We start from the raw sequence: 18,096 nt of genomic DNA, 5'->3' as shown, positions 1-18,096 counted from the left end.
CGGTTTATGTGAGAAATTTCAGGAGTGGCCGAAGCTGGGTTCCAGGAATTGCTGTGGCCAAGACGGAACCGTTCTTTTATGAAGTGGAGAGGACAGGTTTTTTAGGAAACATGTGCACCATCTGCATGGACGTGAGTCGTCCCAAGAGCCAGTGTCACAGCCTGATCCGTTATTGCCAGCTGGAGGTGGTGTTGGCTGCCCACAAAGTGAAATTTCCAATCAGCCTGTGACAGGCGAGAGTATTGTTCTGACTGAAACACAGGGGGCGCGATTCTCCACTCCCACGCCGGTTGGGAGAATCGCCTGGGGCGCCCAAAATTTCCGGGGACGCCGGTCCGACGCCCTCCCGCGATTCTCCCAAGCGGCGGGAACGGCCCAGTCGAGTTTCGCGTGCCGCAGGCCGGAGAATCGCCGGAGACACCCAAAATGGCGATTCTCCGGCACCCCCGTGATTCTGAGGCCCGGATGGGCCGAGCGGCCAAGCCAAAACGGCGGGTTCCCCCCGGCGCCATCCACACCTGGTCGCTACAGTCGTGGGCGGTGCGTGAACGCTGGGGGGGCGGCCTGTGGGGGGGGGGGGGCGAGGGGGGATCCTGCACCGGGGGGTACCTTAAATGTGGGGTGGCCCGCGATCGGTGCCCAGCGATCGTCGGGCCGTCCTCTCTGAAGGAGGACCTCCTTCCTTCCGCCGCCCTGCAAGATCCGTCCCCCATCTTCTTGCGGGGCGGATTTAGACAGGACGGCAACCACGCATGCGCATGCACGGATGACGTCTGTTATGCGGCGCCGGCCGCGTCATCTAATCGGCGCCGCTTTTATGCGGGCGACAATGCCTTGCGCGGGTAGATGACGCAGCCCCGATACTGGCCCATTGTCAGGGCCTGAATCGGTCGCGACCGCGGCCGTTCCGCGCCGTCGTGAACCTCGACGGCGTTCACGACGGCACGGCCACTTCGGCGTGGGGGTGGAGAATCGCGCCCATGGGGTGGGATTGAGAATCCCCGGGGGATGGCGATAATCCCGCCCCACCGCTCTAACGCCGGCTGCTGTATTCTCCGGCGCCGGTTTTCGGGTGGGGGCGGGGATCACGCCACGCTGGTCGGGGGCCGTTGGCAGCGGCCCCTCCGGCAATTCTTCGGGTCCCGATGGGCCGAGCGGCCGTCGGTTTCTGGCCAGTCCCGCCGGCGTGGATTGGACATAGTCCCACACGGCGGGACCTGGCAGGTAAGTTGGCTGGTGCGGTCCTAGGGGGTGGGGCGCGGGGGGGATCCGACCCCGGGGGGGGGCCCACACGGTGGCCTGGCCCGCGATCGTGGCCCTCCGATCTGCGGGCGGACCTGTGCCGTTGGGGCACTTCTTCCTTCCGCACCAGCCTCTGTACGGCTCCGTCATAGCCGGCGCGGAGTAGACCCCCCCCCCCCTGCGCATGCGGCAGAATACGCCGGCCGGTCTGTGCATGCGCTGAGCCACGCCGGCGGTTCTGCGCATGCGCTAACTCGCGCAGTCCCTTCGGCGCCGGCTGGGGCAGCGCCAACCCCTCCGGCGCCGGCCTAGCCCCCGGAAGTGCGGAGAATTCCGCAACTTCCGGTCGGCCCGATGCCTGAGTGGTTTGCGCCGTTTTTTACGCCGGCGATGGGCCATCGCTCCAATTCGGCAGAGTCATGCCCAGGAGGTTGAAGCATCAGAACCAGAAGCGAGACCCAGTGTCACAGTTTCTACAGGAAGTACCCCAACTGAGGCACCCCAGTTGGTGGGGTTGTTCCAGAGAAACTCAGGTTTTGATGGACTGATTCAAAATTTTCATTGTTGTAAATTATGGGGAACTGTATAAGTTAACTATCATTGTCTACAGTAAGGAACTTGTTATGTTCTGTGTTGTGGTAAAGATGCACACAGACCATCTAGTTATTTGAATAATAATATAGTTTATTAACAAAATGAACATGTGGAAAGACTTTTTTTGTTTATTTAAATTAAAAAAAAATTTTTTTTTAGAGTACCAAATTTATTTTTTCCAATTAAGGGGGCAATTTAGTGTAGCCAATCCACCTAGCCTGCACATCTTTGGGTTGTGGGGGCGAAACCCATGCAAACACGGGGAGAATGTGCAAACTTCGCACGGACAGTGACCCAGAGCTGGGATCGAACCTGGGACCTCGGTGCTGTGAGGCTGCAGGGCTAACTCACTGCACCACCGTGCTGGCCGTACACGTGGAAAGATAACTAACAAATCAAAATATAAACGGTAACGAATAAGTGAATTCTCCTGGAATTACTTCTAATGCGACTGTCCTCTAGTACGACTTACTACCAACTGCTGATCTGTGGAGTAACATGGTGGATCACCGTCGCCATCTGCTGGTTGGAGGTCGTACATCCAATTATATACATTGCTATGCATATGCATATCACCACAGAACTTACAGGGGGAGGGATGCAGTAGCTAGCCCCTTTAAGAGGGCAAAGCTTCTGAAGGGTCATGTGACCCGCTCATCCAATCGGTAACTAAGATGCGGGATCATCCTAGCAGAGCGTGGAATTTTGCTCAGATAGATTCCGTAAAATGTCTGGAAGTGTTGAATCTGCATCACCCTGTAAATTGTTGTGTTAATAAACATATGATAGTTTGTTCAAAACTGGTGGAGCCAAGATACTACACGATCCTTCAACTGAACATATTAGAGAGCCACTGGATTAAACAATGAAGTTTAATTATTTAATGCATAGGCATCTTTACCATATGGGGCTCACAGCTCAGTTGGCAGGATGGCTAGTGTGTGGTTCAGATCTATGCCAACAGTGCAGATTTGATTCCTATTCCAGCCTCCTGAGGCCACTGAGAGAGCAAAGCAATGGCAAACCATCACTGACAAAAAACAGCCAAGATAACCAGCTCAGAATGAAGCATCAGTGGCAATGAGCCTACAGGCAGGCACACATGGAATAGACCTAAATCCTCTGATGTGGGGAGAGGCATCCAAACTAACTTACATCATTAAAATGCATAAGTCCCAGCAGACGCACTTACGCAAGAATTTAGACTTTCAATTCCTAGCTTTATTGGCACAATGGTCACTGTTGGGGGGGGTGAGGGGGGCGGAGAGGGGTTGGAGCATTGTCCGGGTTGAGGCGAGTTTGCAGTCAGTGCAGTGAAGCGTCGCAGTTTTGGGGGATAATGATTCCGTTCAAAGCAGTACAAGTCAAGTGAACTGAAGACCGACCTTAAGGGGTGGGTCTGCAGTTCATGATGAAAAAAGGGGGCTTGGCTGCTCTGGAATTTGTTTGCTACTTGTCTGCCTGCCTTTCTCAATCCTTGCTGGAGCTTGCATTGGAAAGTGCAAAATCCCCAAAGTAAAATGGTAAAAAGGCAGATTAAATCTCAGTCAGCATTGGGCACGCCCTCTCAATACTAACTGAAAGCCCGGGGCCTCTGTATCATAATGTCTAAAATGCTTGTCTTGCCTTTTTATTGTTCATTCCTGTTCTTTATTTATCTTTATGTTTTTTTCTTTCTTCATTTCCCCATTTCTCACTCCTCTATTGTTTTGTTCATCCACTTTGCTTCTTTTCTAGCCACACACCTCATTCACCCTGCCTTTTCTGTTCTTGTCCCTCTTACATTTTCATCTCCCCCTTGGCACCCACCGTGACGCAATGTCAGCCATACAGATGTGTAATTTGAGCCTTGTTGCTATTTACTACAATATAAGACCCATAAAAAGTAAAATGCAATGAAGAATAGAGAATATGGCACGATTCTTCCGCCTCCCCCATGGGGTGTTTCCTGGCAGCGGCAGGCGACCCGCTACGGTCAATAGGATTTCCCATTGAATCCACCTTGTGCTATCGGGGAACCCTGTAGGTTTTGGCGGGTCTAGACAATCCCACTGCTATGAACAGCTAGAAGCTCTCGCCCATCTCTTTGCGACTCCAGTACATGGTACAGTTAACTTGTTCTGATAGTGCTGCATTCTACATAGAATTCCAGAACCATAGAATCCCAACAATGCAGAAGGAGGCCATTCAGTCCATAGAGACTGCACTGACCCTCCAAAAGAGCACTCTACCTAGGCCCACTCCCCTACTCTATCCCCATAACCCCTCCTAACCTGCACATCTTTGGACAGTGGGAGGAAACCGGAGCACCCGGAGGAAACCCACGCAGACACGGGGAGAAAGTGAAAACTCCACACAGTCACCCAAGACTGGAATTGAACCCGGGTCCCTGGCGCTGCAGTGCTAACCACTGTGCTGCCATCTCAATTCAATATAACAGGAACAGCTAATCACTTCAGGAGCGTCTGCTTGTGATCCGTTTTACACACAGATCTCTGGCAGCAACACAACAATGGATAGCTCCATACTCACATCTCACAGGCCTGTTTCAACATCAGCAAAATATCTTTGCAGTCTGATTGTGAACTGTATCCTATTGTTTTGGAATGGGTTGGCATTTATTTCAAAGGGATCTGTGTACAGTAACAATGGCTTACTGCAATTACATAGAGTATTGGTGGGACCACAACTGGAGTACTGACTGCAGTTTTGGACTCCTTACCTAAAGAAAGGTATACTTGCCATAGAGGGAGTGCAACGACGATTGACTAAATTAATTCCTGGGATGAAAGGATTGTTTTAGCAGGAAAGATTAAATAGACTGAACCTTTAGTCTCTGGAGTTTAGAAGAATGCGAGGTGGTCACATTCAGCCATACAAATTCATACAGAGTTTGACCGGGTGGATGGAGTGAGGATGTTTTCCCCTACCGAGGGTGGGGGGGGTAGGTGTTGTTCTACAAACGGGACACAGGCTCAGAATTAGGGCATGCCACTTAAGACTGAGATGGAAAAGAATTTCTTCACTCAAAGGGTGGTGAATCTTTGACAATCTTTACTCCAGGGGACTGTGGAAGCTCAATCATCGAGGGCAGCACATTAGCACAGTGGTTAGCACTGTGGCTTCACAGCGGCAGGGTCCCAGGTTCGATTCCCAGCTGGATCACTGTCTGTGCGGAGTCTGCACGTTCTCCCTGTGTCTGCGTGGGTTTCCTCCGGGTGCTCCAGTTTCCTCCCACAAGTCCCGAAAGATGCGATGTTAGGCAATTTAGACCTTCTGAATTCTCCCTCAGTGTACCCGAACAGAAGCCAGAATGTGGCAACTAGGGGGTTTTCACAGTAACTTCATTGCAATTTAAGCCTACTTGTGACAATGAAGATTATTATATTATGTGTGGACAGGTGGATAGGGTGATGATGAAGGCATTCAGCATTGTAGGTTTTATTGAACAGAATATTGAATGCAGGAATTGGGACGTATTGTAGAAGTTGTACAAGACATTGGCAAGACCACACATGGAATACTGTGTTCAGTTCTGGTCATCCCGTAAGGATATTGTTAAACTAGAAAGAGTGCAGAAGAGATTTACGAGGATGCTAACGGGACCTGATGGTTTGAGCGATAAGGAGAGGCTGGATAGGCTGGGACTTTTTTCCCTGGAGCGTAGGAGGCTTGGGGGTGATCTTATAGAGGTCTATAAAATAATGAGGAGCATAGATATGGTGGATAGTCAACATCTTTCCCCAAAGGTAAAGGAGCCTAGAACGAGAGGGCATAGGTTTAAGGTGAGAGGGGAGAGATACCCTGGCTGGTAGTTGGGGGGGCACAGGGGGATCTGGCCCCGGGGGGGGGGCACGGTGGCCTGGCCCGCGATCGGGGCCCACCGATCTGTGGGCGGGCCTGTGCCGTGGGGGCACTCCTTCCTTCCGCGCCGGCCTCTGTAGGGCTCCGCCATGGCCGGCGCGGAGAAAACACCCCCCTGCGCATGCGCTAGAATACGCCGGCCAGTCTGCGCATGCGCGGAACCACCCTGGCGGTTCTGCACATGCGCTAACTTGCACCGGCCCTTCGGCTCCGGTTGGTGTCGTGCCAACCCCTCCATCACCGGCCTAGCCCCTGGAAGTGCGGAGGATTCTGCAACTTCCAGTCGGTCCGACGCCGGATTGGTTCGCGCCGCTTCTTACTCCGGCATTGGGCCATCGCGGGGATTCGGGGGAATCCCGCTACAGATGTCTGGAATTCACTGCCTAAGTTGGTGGTTAGGTTAAAACGCTCAACTCATCTTCCTCTTGTGGGGCATTCTAAAATGAGAGGTCATAATGTTAAAATAAGAGGTAGCAGACTTGAGGAAAAACTATTTCTCCCAAAGGATTGTGAATCTGTGGAACTCGCTACCCCAGAGTGCGGTGTATGCTGGGACAGTGAGTAAATTTAAGGAGGAGTTAGACAGATTTTTAATTGGTAATGGGTCGAAGGGCTATGGAGACCAGGCAGGACGGTGGAGTTGAAGCCAGGATGGGATTGGCCATGATCATATTGAGGGGGTGAGGCTCGGGCGGCTAAATTGCCGACTCCTGCTGTTCGAGGGAAGAGGTGCTCTGGCTGATTTCGCAATCCAGCTCTTGCAACATTGTAGGTAGCAGATGAGGACATATCAGCCATGATTGAATGGCGGAGCAGACTCATGGGCCGAATGGCCTAATTCTGCTCCGATATCTGCTCCGAAAGGTGCCTGGATCTGCATCTGAAATGCTGTACCCTGCAAGGCTACGGACCAGGTGCTAGAGAATTGTATTAAAATGAGCAGTTGGTTTCTGTTTTTCTTTTTTTTGGCCATTGCAGTCATGATGGGCTGAATGGCCTCCTGCACCGTAACCTTTGTATGGTTCCATGGAAATTGGCCTTACTTAAGTTCCAAATGCTAGTCTTGGACCTATTCTTCTCTCCCTTAAACTGAATGTAAAATTCAATCATCTTCTGATCGTTGCCACCTAGGGGTGCCTTCAATGTGAAGTGATCAATTAATCCTATCTCATTGCATAATACTAGGTCGAGTATAGCCTGCCCTCTGTTTGACTCCAGGGCTTTCAGTTCTTCAGAAACTATTCTGAAAACATTCTTTGAATTCCTGATCTAGGCTACCTTTTCCCGGTATGTAAATTAAAATCCCCCATGATAACCATCATACCTTTCTGACAAGCTCCCATTATCTCTACCTTTCTACTCTGTCCTACTGTGTAGTTACAATTACACCGTTCCCACAAGTAACTTCTTGTCCTTATCGTTTCTCATCTCCACCCAAACTGTTTCTACATCCTGGTCACCTGACAAAGTCTTGGCTAAGAAACAAAGAATTAATCATTTCGCTGCTGGCTGTATGTGCAATGAGATTATATTCCATACAGTCAAACCATAAATGTTTTGAAGCAAAAACTGATTCTTCGTAAATAAATGCTGGAGCTAATTCCGCTTTCAAACCTAATTTTTCTTTTTATTCATTTATGGGATGTGGGCGTTGATAGGAAGGGCAGCAGTTAATGTCCATTCCTAATTACCCTTGAGAAGGAGGTGGTTGTGATGAACGGTTACTGCCTTGTCATCATGTAAGGTGATGTCCCCTTTAAGACCGGGCTTGGAACCCTGGGGACTCCGCCTCTGGCTCCGCCCATCTGTGAGCCATATATAAGGGGCTGCCGTGTGGGCTGTGCAGCAGTTAGCACACATCTCAGCTCTAGCATAGTTCTTAGTCTTTAAAGACTTCTTTACCGTTTACACTCTAATGTGAGGAGATACAGGTGGGAGGAGGATGGGAGGACGGTGCAGGCACAACTCTAGTCTCTTCACCACCCTGGCTGTGCCCCTGAAAAGGGAACAATAGTCGTCAGAACATCATTTGGGATTTGGTCCTGCACGCATAAAGGGCAACATTTTTGGCGCTGGGTGGGAATGGGGTTTCTGGTGCAACTGTTCCTGTCTGAGAGGCAAATGCTTCTCTTGAACCCGGATCCCTGGAGCTGTGAGGCAGCAGTGCTAACCACCGTGCCACCCATGGATTGGCCGTGCTAAATTGACCCTTAGTGTTGGGTGGGGTTATGGGGATTGGGTGGGGGAGTGAGCCAAGGTAGGGTGCTCTTTCAGAGGGCTGGTGCAGACTTGATGGGCTGAATGGCCTCCTTCTGCACAGTCGGGATTCAATGATTACAGTAACAAACACACATTAAAAAGGAGGTTAATTGGCTAAGATATGCTCCGGAATGATTCGCATTTGGGAAAAGATTACTACAGGCCTCTGGATTACTAGTCTAACAGCATAACTACGATGCTACCATCATTAAATCTAATTATTGACAAACTGTTCCAGCATTGTCTATCTTTAGTCTGGCTGTATGTATTTGGCTATGATCCAGAACAGATAATGTTGGAACTGCAAAATTGGTAGTGTCTGTATCGTACCGGTGGCCAGGAAATAGTGTCGCCCCGCCCCTCCCAATTAAATTAGGCAGCTTGTTTTGGTAGGGATGGCAATGCCACTCAATTTTCAAGCAGCATCACGCCAAGGGCTGGAGGTAGTCGAAGTGGCTGGCACGTGGAGTACCGAGTACTGCTGCAGGTGATGAGAAGCTCAATCCAGTAATACTCACGTGTTTCACAGAGATGCCCCATCCACCCTTCTGGGCAAGCGCACGTGTTGGGTCTTTCGCAGGTACCGCCATTTTGACAGGGAAACCGACAGACAGCTGGCAGAACGGAAACAAGCAGTAAGTGGTCAGCGTGAAGCACGAGTACTTTATGCAATGAAATGCAGGGCTGACTCCTTATAAATTCAGTTTGACCAATCTACAGCATGCTGAAACTTGGTCACAATCGGAAAGAGGGGATGGAATAAACAAAGCGAGTGAGGAAACATTTTGAGGTGTCGATCACTGCTTGAAGCCACCAGGACTAGATGAAATGTATCCCAAGTTGCTATGAGAAGCAAGGGAAGGAATAAAAAGGCTCCAATCATCATTTTGCAATCCTCTCTTGGTACATGACTGGTTCTGGAGGACTGCTAATATTGTACCAGTTTAAAAAGGGATATGCTGTATTATTATAGGCCAGAGGGGTATCTAGGCCAGTCTGCCTAACGTCAGTGGTGAGCAAATTATTGGAAAACAATTATGAGGGATATCATAAATTGTCATTTCAAAAGACATGGATTAACCATGGACAGCCAACATGGATTAGTTAAGGGAAGGTCATTTCTTAGTTTCTGAAGATGTAATGGGGAGTTCAATGAGGGGGAATCGGTTTGATATGCTCGGTTTTTGTTTTCATTCTTTCAAGGGATTTGGATATTGCTGGCAAGGGCAGCACTTTTTGCCCATTCCTAATTTCCCTTGAACTGAGCGTGGGTTGCCTTTCGGAGGGTGATTAAAAGTCAGCCACATTGCTGGGGAGTTTGGAGTTGCATGTAGGCAAGGCCGGGTATGACTGCCAGATTTCCTCCCATAAAAAGACAGCCGTTTCCTGAGACTAGCCTTCAATTCCAGTGGGACTTGAACCCATATCCCCATTAGCCTGGCACCTGGATTACCGATCTAATGATGCTCCCACTACACTACACTACTGTCTCTTCCTACATAGATATTAATAAGGCAGATGTGACAGACTGGCCACAGCAGTAAGAGCCAATGGAATCCAAGGGCAAATGGCAAGTTGGATTCAAAATTGGTGGCAGGAAGCAAAGGAATTTGGGTGTTTTTTCGTGATTGGGCAGCTGTTTCCAGTGGAGCTCGGCTGGGCTCTGTACTCAGACCCTTGCTTTTTATGGTACATGTCAATGATGTGGACTTGATTTCATTTTACTTAAAACATATTTTAAGTGGCATTTGCAATTAAAAAGAGTATTGCAGAAAAAAGGACAATACCAAAACAACGGCAATGGTAATTAACAAAATACAAGGGACAAAATATGAGCCCCACGCTGTCACCATGTCCATGACTGCAGTCCCACTACTATTTTACATTTTTATAATAGGGTTCATTTCTACAGTATTTTGATGGGTCATTACTGGGGCTCCTACCGCTTGGCGACAGGAGTTACCCCAGCTTTGCCCACATATTTACAGATATTGTTGGATCTATCCCCTCGCTTTCCGATTGCCTTCTTTTCGCTGATGTGGGGGTGGGGAGTTTTAGTTTTCGAGGGAGGGTTGGTCAATTCGTTTCCTCGGTTTAGTCCGTATGGGATGGGTTTATGTTCCCTCCTGTGGGTGGGCCTCGTCCCCACTCCTTCTCCATTATTCGCAAGCTCCCTTCCATCCAGGCAATGTTCACTTCCCCTCACTTTTCTGTCCCCCCCCCCCCCCCCCACTTCTTACCCCCTTCCCTAATTATCCACCAGGCTTATCCCAGCACAGGAGAAGGTGGAGTTGATTCTGTGCAACGCCTCAATCCAATGTCCACCCCCCCATCTCCATGGCCATTTCCTCTCCCCATTTCCATCTTCGTCAATCGGGCAGGAGATACAGAAGTCTGAGAACATGCACGAACAGACTCAAAGACAGTTTCTTCCCCACTGTCACCAGACTCCTAAACGACCCTCTTATGGACTGACCTCATTAACACTACACCCTGTATGCTTCATCCGGTGCCAGTGCTTATGTAGTTACATTGTGTACCTTGTGTTGCCCTTTTATGTATTTTCTTTTCTTCCCTTTTCTTCCCATGTACTTAATGATCTGTTGAGCTGCTCGCAGAAAAATACTTTTCACTGTACCTCGGTACACGTGACAATAAACAAATCCAAATCCAAATCCATCTGGTCTCATCCAGTGCGGTCCTGACTTTTTCTCTCAGTCGTCTGTAGATGCCGCCACACTCGTCATCCCCTAACCAGTCCAGCCTTACCCTTGTGTCCAGAAATGAGTGTCTGGGTCTCTGGAGAAAGTCGCGCAGCTGGAGGTACCCAACTCGTTATCTTTTGGGCGTTGGAGCTTCACTGTGGGTTCCCCCAGGGTCACCAGCCTGTCGTCCACATACATGTCCTCTACTGTCACTGTCCCTCTATTCTCCCTCCACGTCCCACATGTGGCGTCTATCCTCGTCGGTGTGAACCGCTGGCTATCACCTTTAGATCAGCGGATAGGTGGACGGGCATTCGGAGAGAGGCAGAGAGCATAGAGTCTCGCTTTAGGCGAGTGGCCTGCTTCTCTACGTGTTGACCCCCTAGCCAGCATGGTAAAGATAACTGGACTCCTTTTGGAGTTTGGCACCTTCTCAGGTTACAGACTCAACCTGAGAAAGAGCGAAATCTTCCCGGTAGATTTAATTTTATGTAGTATGATTAAGGTGTTTGCAGATGATACAAAAATTGGCCGTATTGTTGATAGTGAAGCAGAAAGCCGTAGACTGCAGGAAAATACTGATGCCGTGTTTTTCAAACTTTTTTTCCGGGGACCCATTTTTACCAACCGGTCAATCTTTGGGACCCAACCCGGCCGACCTTCGCGACCCACGCCCGCCGACCTTCGCGGCCCACGCCTGCCGACCTTCGCAACCCACGCCCGCCGACCTGCGCGGCCCACCGTTTTCTCTTACCTTGTTTGTTGCTGACAAAAATGGAGGAAGTGGTTTTGGGTCCCTTTGGCCCCAAAGGTCCCTTTGTCCCCCCTGAACTTGAAAAAAAAAGGCTGCGACCACATAAAAACTAATGTGGCCGCACTGCACACGCGTGCCCGATCATTGGTGCGCATGTGCAAAACTATGCGCATGCACACCGATGATCGGGCACGCATGCGCATTGCGGCTGCATTTGTTTTTATCTGTTCCTTGCCACTTTGAAAGCCGGCTGCTGCGGCTGTTGTGCACGGACTTGCGCGGTCGGGAGCGCCGCGACGGACGGCTCCGCGACTTCCCTGACACCCGCCCACGACCCACCCGTGGGTCGCGCCCCCGAGTTTGACAATGCCTGTATTAATGGACTGATCAGATGGGTAGAAAAGTAACCAATGGAATTCAGTAGGAGGAGTGTGAGGGTAATGCATTGGGGAGGAGAAACAAGATAAGGAAGTAGACAATAAATGACAGAGTTGTAGAAGTGTAGAGGAACAGAGGAACGGGGAAAAACATGTCCACATATACCTGAAGCTAACAGGGCAGCCAGATAAAGTGGTTAAGAAAGCACATGGGATACTTCCCTTTGTTAGACAGGGCACAGAATATAAAAGCAGTGTTCTGCTCGAACTGTGGAAAATATTGGCTGGACCCACAGTTTAGTTATGTAAACAGTTCTGGTCGCCACATTTCAAGAAGGATTTGATCACACCAGAGAGGGCACGGAGGTGATTTCTGAGGAACAGAAATCTTTAGCTATGGGGAACGATTGAATAGGCTGGGGTTGGTTTGTTTGAACTGGGTTGAGGGGAGATTTAATTGTGCTGAATAAAATTATGAGGGGGCCACGTAGCGTGGATAGGAAGGAGCTATTTCCATCTGCACAGAGGTCAATAACCAGGGGTCCTAGATTTAAAATGGTGGAAGGATTGGAGGGGAGTTGAGGAGTAAGTTTTCACTCTGAGGGTGGTGGGGGTCTGCAACTCTGTCTGAAAAGGTGAGAGGGGCAGAAATCCTGTTTAAAAACAAATTTGGAAATTCCATAACCTGCAATGCTACAGACTAGGGGCGAGATTCTCCGACCCCCCGCCGGATCGGAGAATCGCTGGGGGCTGGCGTGAATCCCGCCCCCGCCGGTTGCCGAATTCTCCGGCACTGGAGATTCGGCGGGGGCGGGAATCGCGCCGCTCCGGTTGGCGGGCCCCCCCCCGCAATTCTCCGGCCCGGATGGGCCGAAGTCCCGCTGCTAAAATGCCTGTCCCGCCGGCGTAGATTAAACCACCTACCTTACCGGCGGGACAAGGCGGCGCGGGCGGGCTCCGGGGTCCTGGGAGGGCGCGGGACGATCTGGCCCCGGGGGGTGCCCCCACGGTGGCCTGGCCTGCGATCGGGGCCCACCAATCCGCGGGCGGGCCTGTGCCGTGGGGCACTCTTTTCCTTCTGCCTTCGCCACGGTCTCCACCATGGCGGAGGCGGAAGAGACTCCCTCCACTGCGCATGCGCGGGAATGTCGTCAGCGGCCGCTAACGCTCCCGCGCATGCGCCGCCCGGAGATGTCATTTCCGCGCCAGCTGGCGGGGCACCAAAGGCCTTTTCCGCCAGCTGGCGGGGCGGAAATTAGTCCGGCGCGGGTCTAGCCCCTTAAGGTTGGGGCTCGGCCCCCCAAGATGCGGAGCATTCCGAACCTTTGGGGCGGCGCGATGCCTGACTGATTTGCGCCGTTTTGGGCGCCAGTCGTCGCGCCGATACCGGAGAATTTCGCCCCAGGAGCGGGAGGATGGGATAACTCTTTAATTGGCTGGCATGGACATAAGAGGCCAAATCGTTCAGGTGGGGGTTTAATTGGTGCACTAAGTGTGGGAAGATCGCGATCAGATTCACACTGGAGTGGACAACATGAATTGTAGCCAATTTCGCTCAAGTCATTTTGGGGGAAAATTCCGTTAACTCTGTTTCTCTCCACAGATGCTACCAAATGGGCTGTTTTTAGCCAGCATTTTCTGTTCTTATTTCAGATTTCCAGCATCCACAGTATTTTGGTTTTACTTTAAAAGTACCTAATTGACTTATTGGTGATCTGAGGTCGTGAAAGGCACTGACGAAACGCAAGTTGTCTAGATTGTTTTACTAATCCCTGTCTTTGATCATTCCACCTGACTTGGACGAGGTGCAAAGGATTCAGGCCTAACAAAAATTCTTCTGCCTACGGTTTCAACAGAGCGAGAGAAACAGAAAACCCTTGATTCTGTAATGGTGTTGGATGAACACACTCTCACTGCTTCTGAGGTTAACAAAATCGGGAAGCAACTTCCTTGTTACAATTGAGGTTTTTTTTCACTTTTAGCTTCCTCAGCCTGCAATCTAAAGCAAAGGGTATTTGATGAGGTAGATCCTTAACTGCCGCGACGTGACTGTTGTTTTATACTTTCCCCTTACTTAGCAGTCTCTGGTAATCACAAGTTTAAATTTCCATTGCAGTACCTAAGTAACAAAGCTTGCCGAGCAACAATACCTTTGCATTTCTACATGGTAAAGCATCACAAGGTGCTTCACAAGAGGGAATATCAGACACAATTTGTCACCATGCTACGCAAAGAGGTACTTGAATAGGTAACCAAAAGCTTAGTTGAAGAAATAGCACTTAATGAATGTTTTAAAAGTGGAGACTTGAGTATATAATTCAGCTGACACACCCTGTGCAGTAATGAATGAATGCTGCACTCTCCAAGAGGAACAACCAAACCTGCGTCATTACAACAAAATAATTATTGATTAACCGCAGATGTTGGCATACAAGTGGACATTGGGGCTAGTTTAGCACAGGGCTAAAGAGCTGGCTTTTAAAGCAGACCAAGGCAGGCCAGCAGCATGGTTCAATTCCCATACCACCAAACAGGTGCCGGAATGTGGCAACTAGGGGCTTTTCACAGTAACTTCATTTGAAGCCTACTTGTGACAATAAGCGACTTTCATTCATTTTATTTACCTTGAAATGTCCCGCCTAAAGTGTGGTGAACTACCAGCGTGGGAGATGGTGCTGACAATGCAATGATGGTTATTTTAAAGTGCCATTGGCATCTGACACAAAGGGTAGAATTTTACAACAATTTGTCAGGCTGACTAAAAACCAGCATGCATCCCTCCAGATACACAGGCAAGGTTTCAGACCAGATTTTCTGGCACCTAGTGCAGAGAAAATCTGGGGGCGTGGCTTATGCCATCACTCTGGCAGGGCAGGGCCTGATAGAGCTGGCAAGGCCGGCTCCACCGAGATCGGGGAGCCATCCTTAAAGGATGCCCTGATTAGCACTGACACTAAACTCTCCCGCCCCCCTCCACCCATGGACACGGAGGACTCCCCGACAAACATTAGGGTGACCATCCCCCACCACAGAGGTATCGGGGCTCTTCCCCCACCCCCCAACTACATAAGCATCGGGGGCTCTCTTGCCTCCCCCCACTACCGCAGCAGTACCACAGGCACTCTATACCTTCACAGCGAAGTCCCCCCCTATTCATAGGCAGGTTCCCTCACCCTCCTCAACTTCACAGGCATCGGCTCTTCCCCATGCCCCCCACTACACATAAGGGGAACCCCACCAAATGGGGCTCCACAGATGGCCTGCCTCGGCGTAGCCCCCTGGCACAGGTGGTGCCAACCTTTGCTGGGGGAAATGCCAAGGGTCAGTGACAGGGCACTGCTTGGGCATGTTCCTCGCCCCTCCCCTGGGGACTATACTTACATTGACGCCCCTGGTAAGACCCGCTTGACTGAATCTCGTTCTTGTATGCCACGCTGGCGAGGTTGGAATATTCAATGAGGGAGGAATCCTGTGGTGGGGAGAAACTTCACCGGTGACGGGTGGGTAAAATGGAAGAACGAGATCTTGCTGGTGAGAATCTCGTTTCCTGAATCCCGTGGGATTTGCCCTCCCGTCGCCATGTATACTTGCAGCGGACGCGGGCTCAAAATTCTGCCCAAACAGTGGCCGTGTCTTCACACCCACTCATCTTTACACCACAGTCCACACCAGCTGCTTGATCTCCCTGCATCCAGATATAAGGTACTAATAAATAAAACATGCATTGGTGGAGTGAAAAACTGAGGCTGACTATTGATGCGTGTAAAACATGACACAGCTGAAAGGTTGGGGGGGGAGGGGGGGGGAGAGCGGGGGCGAGGCAGGGTGTCATCTATACATGCTGACCAGATGACTTGGCGCTCAAAAAATGAGGTCACCTTATAAGCTGAGTTGACTTATACACTGTGATTTACGATATTTAAAACATGAATTAAGGTGAACCATGGGCAAGATTGGATCAGTTGCGAAGTCATTGAGCTGGAAGAGCCTGTAGACACTGGAAGACATTTAGCAAGGACATTGGGACTGGTAAGCTACTGTGGCATTCACGGAAGTGTTATTCCAGATGAGGGGGAGTGCCTTTAGGAGACCAGGGGTAGAAAAGTAGGAAAGAGAAAGGAATTGAATAGAACTGTGCAGTGATTAATGGCAACTAACTCGCACTCTGCAGTCAGATCAAATTTGGGATCTTTCTGTACCTCTGCAAATGGGGGGCGTGCTCCAAGTTCCATTCTCTAGGCAGCTACTTGCATGTGACCCTTGCAGCATGTATCCGCTGTAGCAGGAGTACGTCGCTATGTCTCCCGCACGGTGATATACTCCTCTGACAAATGCGTTTTTCACTTGCACTGGTGCTCCGCACAATATTTCTTTGTCAAAGAAAAAAAGAAAGAGGAGAAATTATAATTTACAAAATATTGCTTCAAAAAAAGCAACTTGTTGCTCAAGCTTTTCATCTTGTACCCATCAGGACAAACACAAGAATGACAAATTTCAAACAATCACAATGATTTATACTCCAGGAGAAAAGGGTGCTGCGATTGGTTAGCAAGTAGACACTGATTGGCCTAGGCCTCACATGGAGAAATTAACTGGAAACTATGGCTTCGTAAGCTTCCGATAGTTTTTAAAAAAATGCAAAGTTTGAACATATTTCTTTTGTTTACAGAGAATCTGTATGAATTTATGTCATTTCTGGCAAATGTAAATGAGCCTAGGTGGCATGGTGTCACAGTGGTTAGCACTCCTGCCACACGGTGCCGAGAACCCAGGTTCGATCCCAGCCCGGGTCACTGTCCATATGGAGTTTACACATTCTCCCCGTGTCTGCGTGGGTCTCACCCACAACCCAAAGATGGACAGGGTAGGTGGATTGGCCACGCTAAATTGCCCCTTAATTGGAAAAAAGTAATTGGGTACTCTAAATGCTTTTAAAAAGTGTAAGTGAGCTTGACCGATAATCTTAAATTGGTTGTTAGGGTATCTATTTGCTCTTTGCAAAATATTTGTACGCCATAAGGGAAGCAACTGATGCTGTAACTTCACCAAGAATGGTCACCAAAACATAAAGAGCATCACAAGTGTTGTATGAAACAAAAGCGTGGTACTCTTCAGGTTTTTGGAACATCTTTCATACATTTGGTTTTGGTGCTCATTGACAGAAAGAATGATTGCAAACTCTGTCCAACCTGTGTGGCCTATTACACTACTACACAGCAAACCCAGTTACATTATTATAAATTACTGCTTTCCAATACTTTTTGCAAAAGCTTTCAGATTGGGGCCATAACGGAGAGTTGTACTGGTTTCTGACACTTCTTGCCCTGCCCACAACCTTCTCCAAGCCAACCATTCTGTAACGGAAACACCATTCCAATTCTAGATGTCAGACTGCCCACCACAGAATCTAAGGTCCCTTCCACAATTCACGATGGACAACAGATTATTTTCGTCTGCGGGGATGTAATTCCCTTTTCTGGTTTGTAACTGAAATGTTCAATATAGTAGGGTTCCTATAATTAAACACTAATGTTTGGGTCAGCCGTATATATATATTGTTTCAATGTTAGTGATGTTGATCACTCCAGTGGGAAAACCCTGCATCTCAAATAATGTCACTAAAAAATGATCTGGTCATTTAGCTCATTGCTGTTCAGTGGGAACTTGCTGTGCACAAATTGGCTGATGTGTTTCCCAACTGGACATCCCCCATTGGACATCCACTGTACCGAACCTCTTTCCATTTAGAAAGTACCCTGCTCTATCCTTTTTTGGTCCAAAATGGATAACCTCACACTTGCTCATATTGAATTCCATCTGCCACAATTTTGCCCATTCACCTAGTCTGCCAATATCTCATTGCAATTTTATATCAGCAAATTTGGCTGCGACTTTCGATGCTATAATCCAATGTTAAGACTGCGAATAATTGAAGCCCCAACACAGATTCCTGTGGTACACCACTAGTCACATCCTGCCAATCGGGCAGAACGGTAGCACAGTGTTTAGCAATTTGCTTCACAGCTCCAGGGTCCCAGGTTCGATTCCTTGGGACACTGTGCAGAGTCTGCACGTTCTCACCGTGTCTGCGTGGGTTTCCTCTGGGTGCCCTGGTTTCCTCCCACAGTCCAAAGAAGTGCGGGTTAGGTGGATTGGCCACGCTAAATTGCCCTTAGTTTCCAAAAAGGTTAAGTAGGGTTTCTGGGTTACAGGTATAGGGTGGAGGCCTGGGCTTGAGTAGGGTGCTCTTTCCAAGGGCCGGTGCAGACTCGATGGGCTGAATTGCCTCCTTCTGCACTGT

General features: G+C 49.5%; 1 protein-coding gene and 1 long non-coding RNA gene across 4 annotated transcripts in view; one reads left to right on the top strand and one right to left on the bottom strand.

Moving 5' to 3' along the window:
- Positions 1-18,096, bottom strand: part of svep1 (sushi, von Willebrand factor type A, EGF and pentraxin domain containing 1) — a 417,550-nt gene that overhangs the window by 18,527 nt on the left and 380,927 nt on the right. For all 3 annotated transcript variants that reach the window (XM_072517335.1, XM_072517337.1, XM_072517336.1), the window contains 2 exons: positions 15,995-16,165; positions 8,478-8,573 (listed from right to left, as the gene is read on the bottom strand). In XM_072517335.1, the coding sequence (XP_072373436.1) occupies positions 8,478-8,573; positions 15,995-16,165 (267 nt within the window). The remainder of the gene's footprint in view (positions 1-8,477; positions 8,574-15,994; positions 16,166-18,096) is intronic.
- Positions 1-18,096, top strand: part of LOC140429851 (uncharacterized) — a 78,103-nt gene that overhangs the window by 19,735 nt on the left and 40,272 nt on the right. The window lies entirely within an intron of this gene.

The sequence above is a fragment of the Scyliorhinus torazame genome, chromosome 9 (assembly GCF_047496885.1).
Source record: "Scyliorhinus torazame isolate Kashiwa2021f chromosome 9, sScyTor2.1, whole genome shotgun sequence".
NCBI classification, from domain to species: Eukaryota; Metazoa; Chordata; class Chondrichthyes; order Carcharhiniformes; family Scyliorhinidae; genus Scyliorhinus; species Scyliorhinus torazame.
The sequence above is the reverse complement of the archived record's forward strand: the minus strand, read 5'-3'. Positions and strand labels throughout refer to the sequence as shown.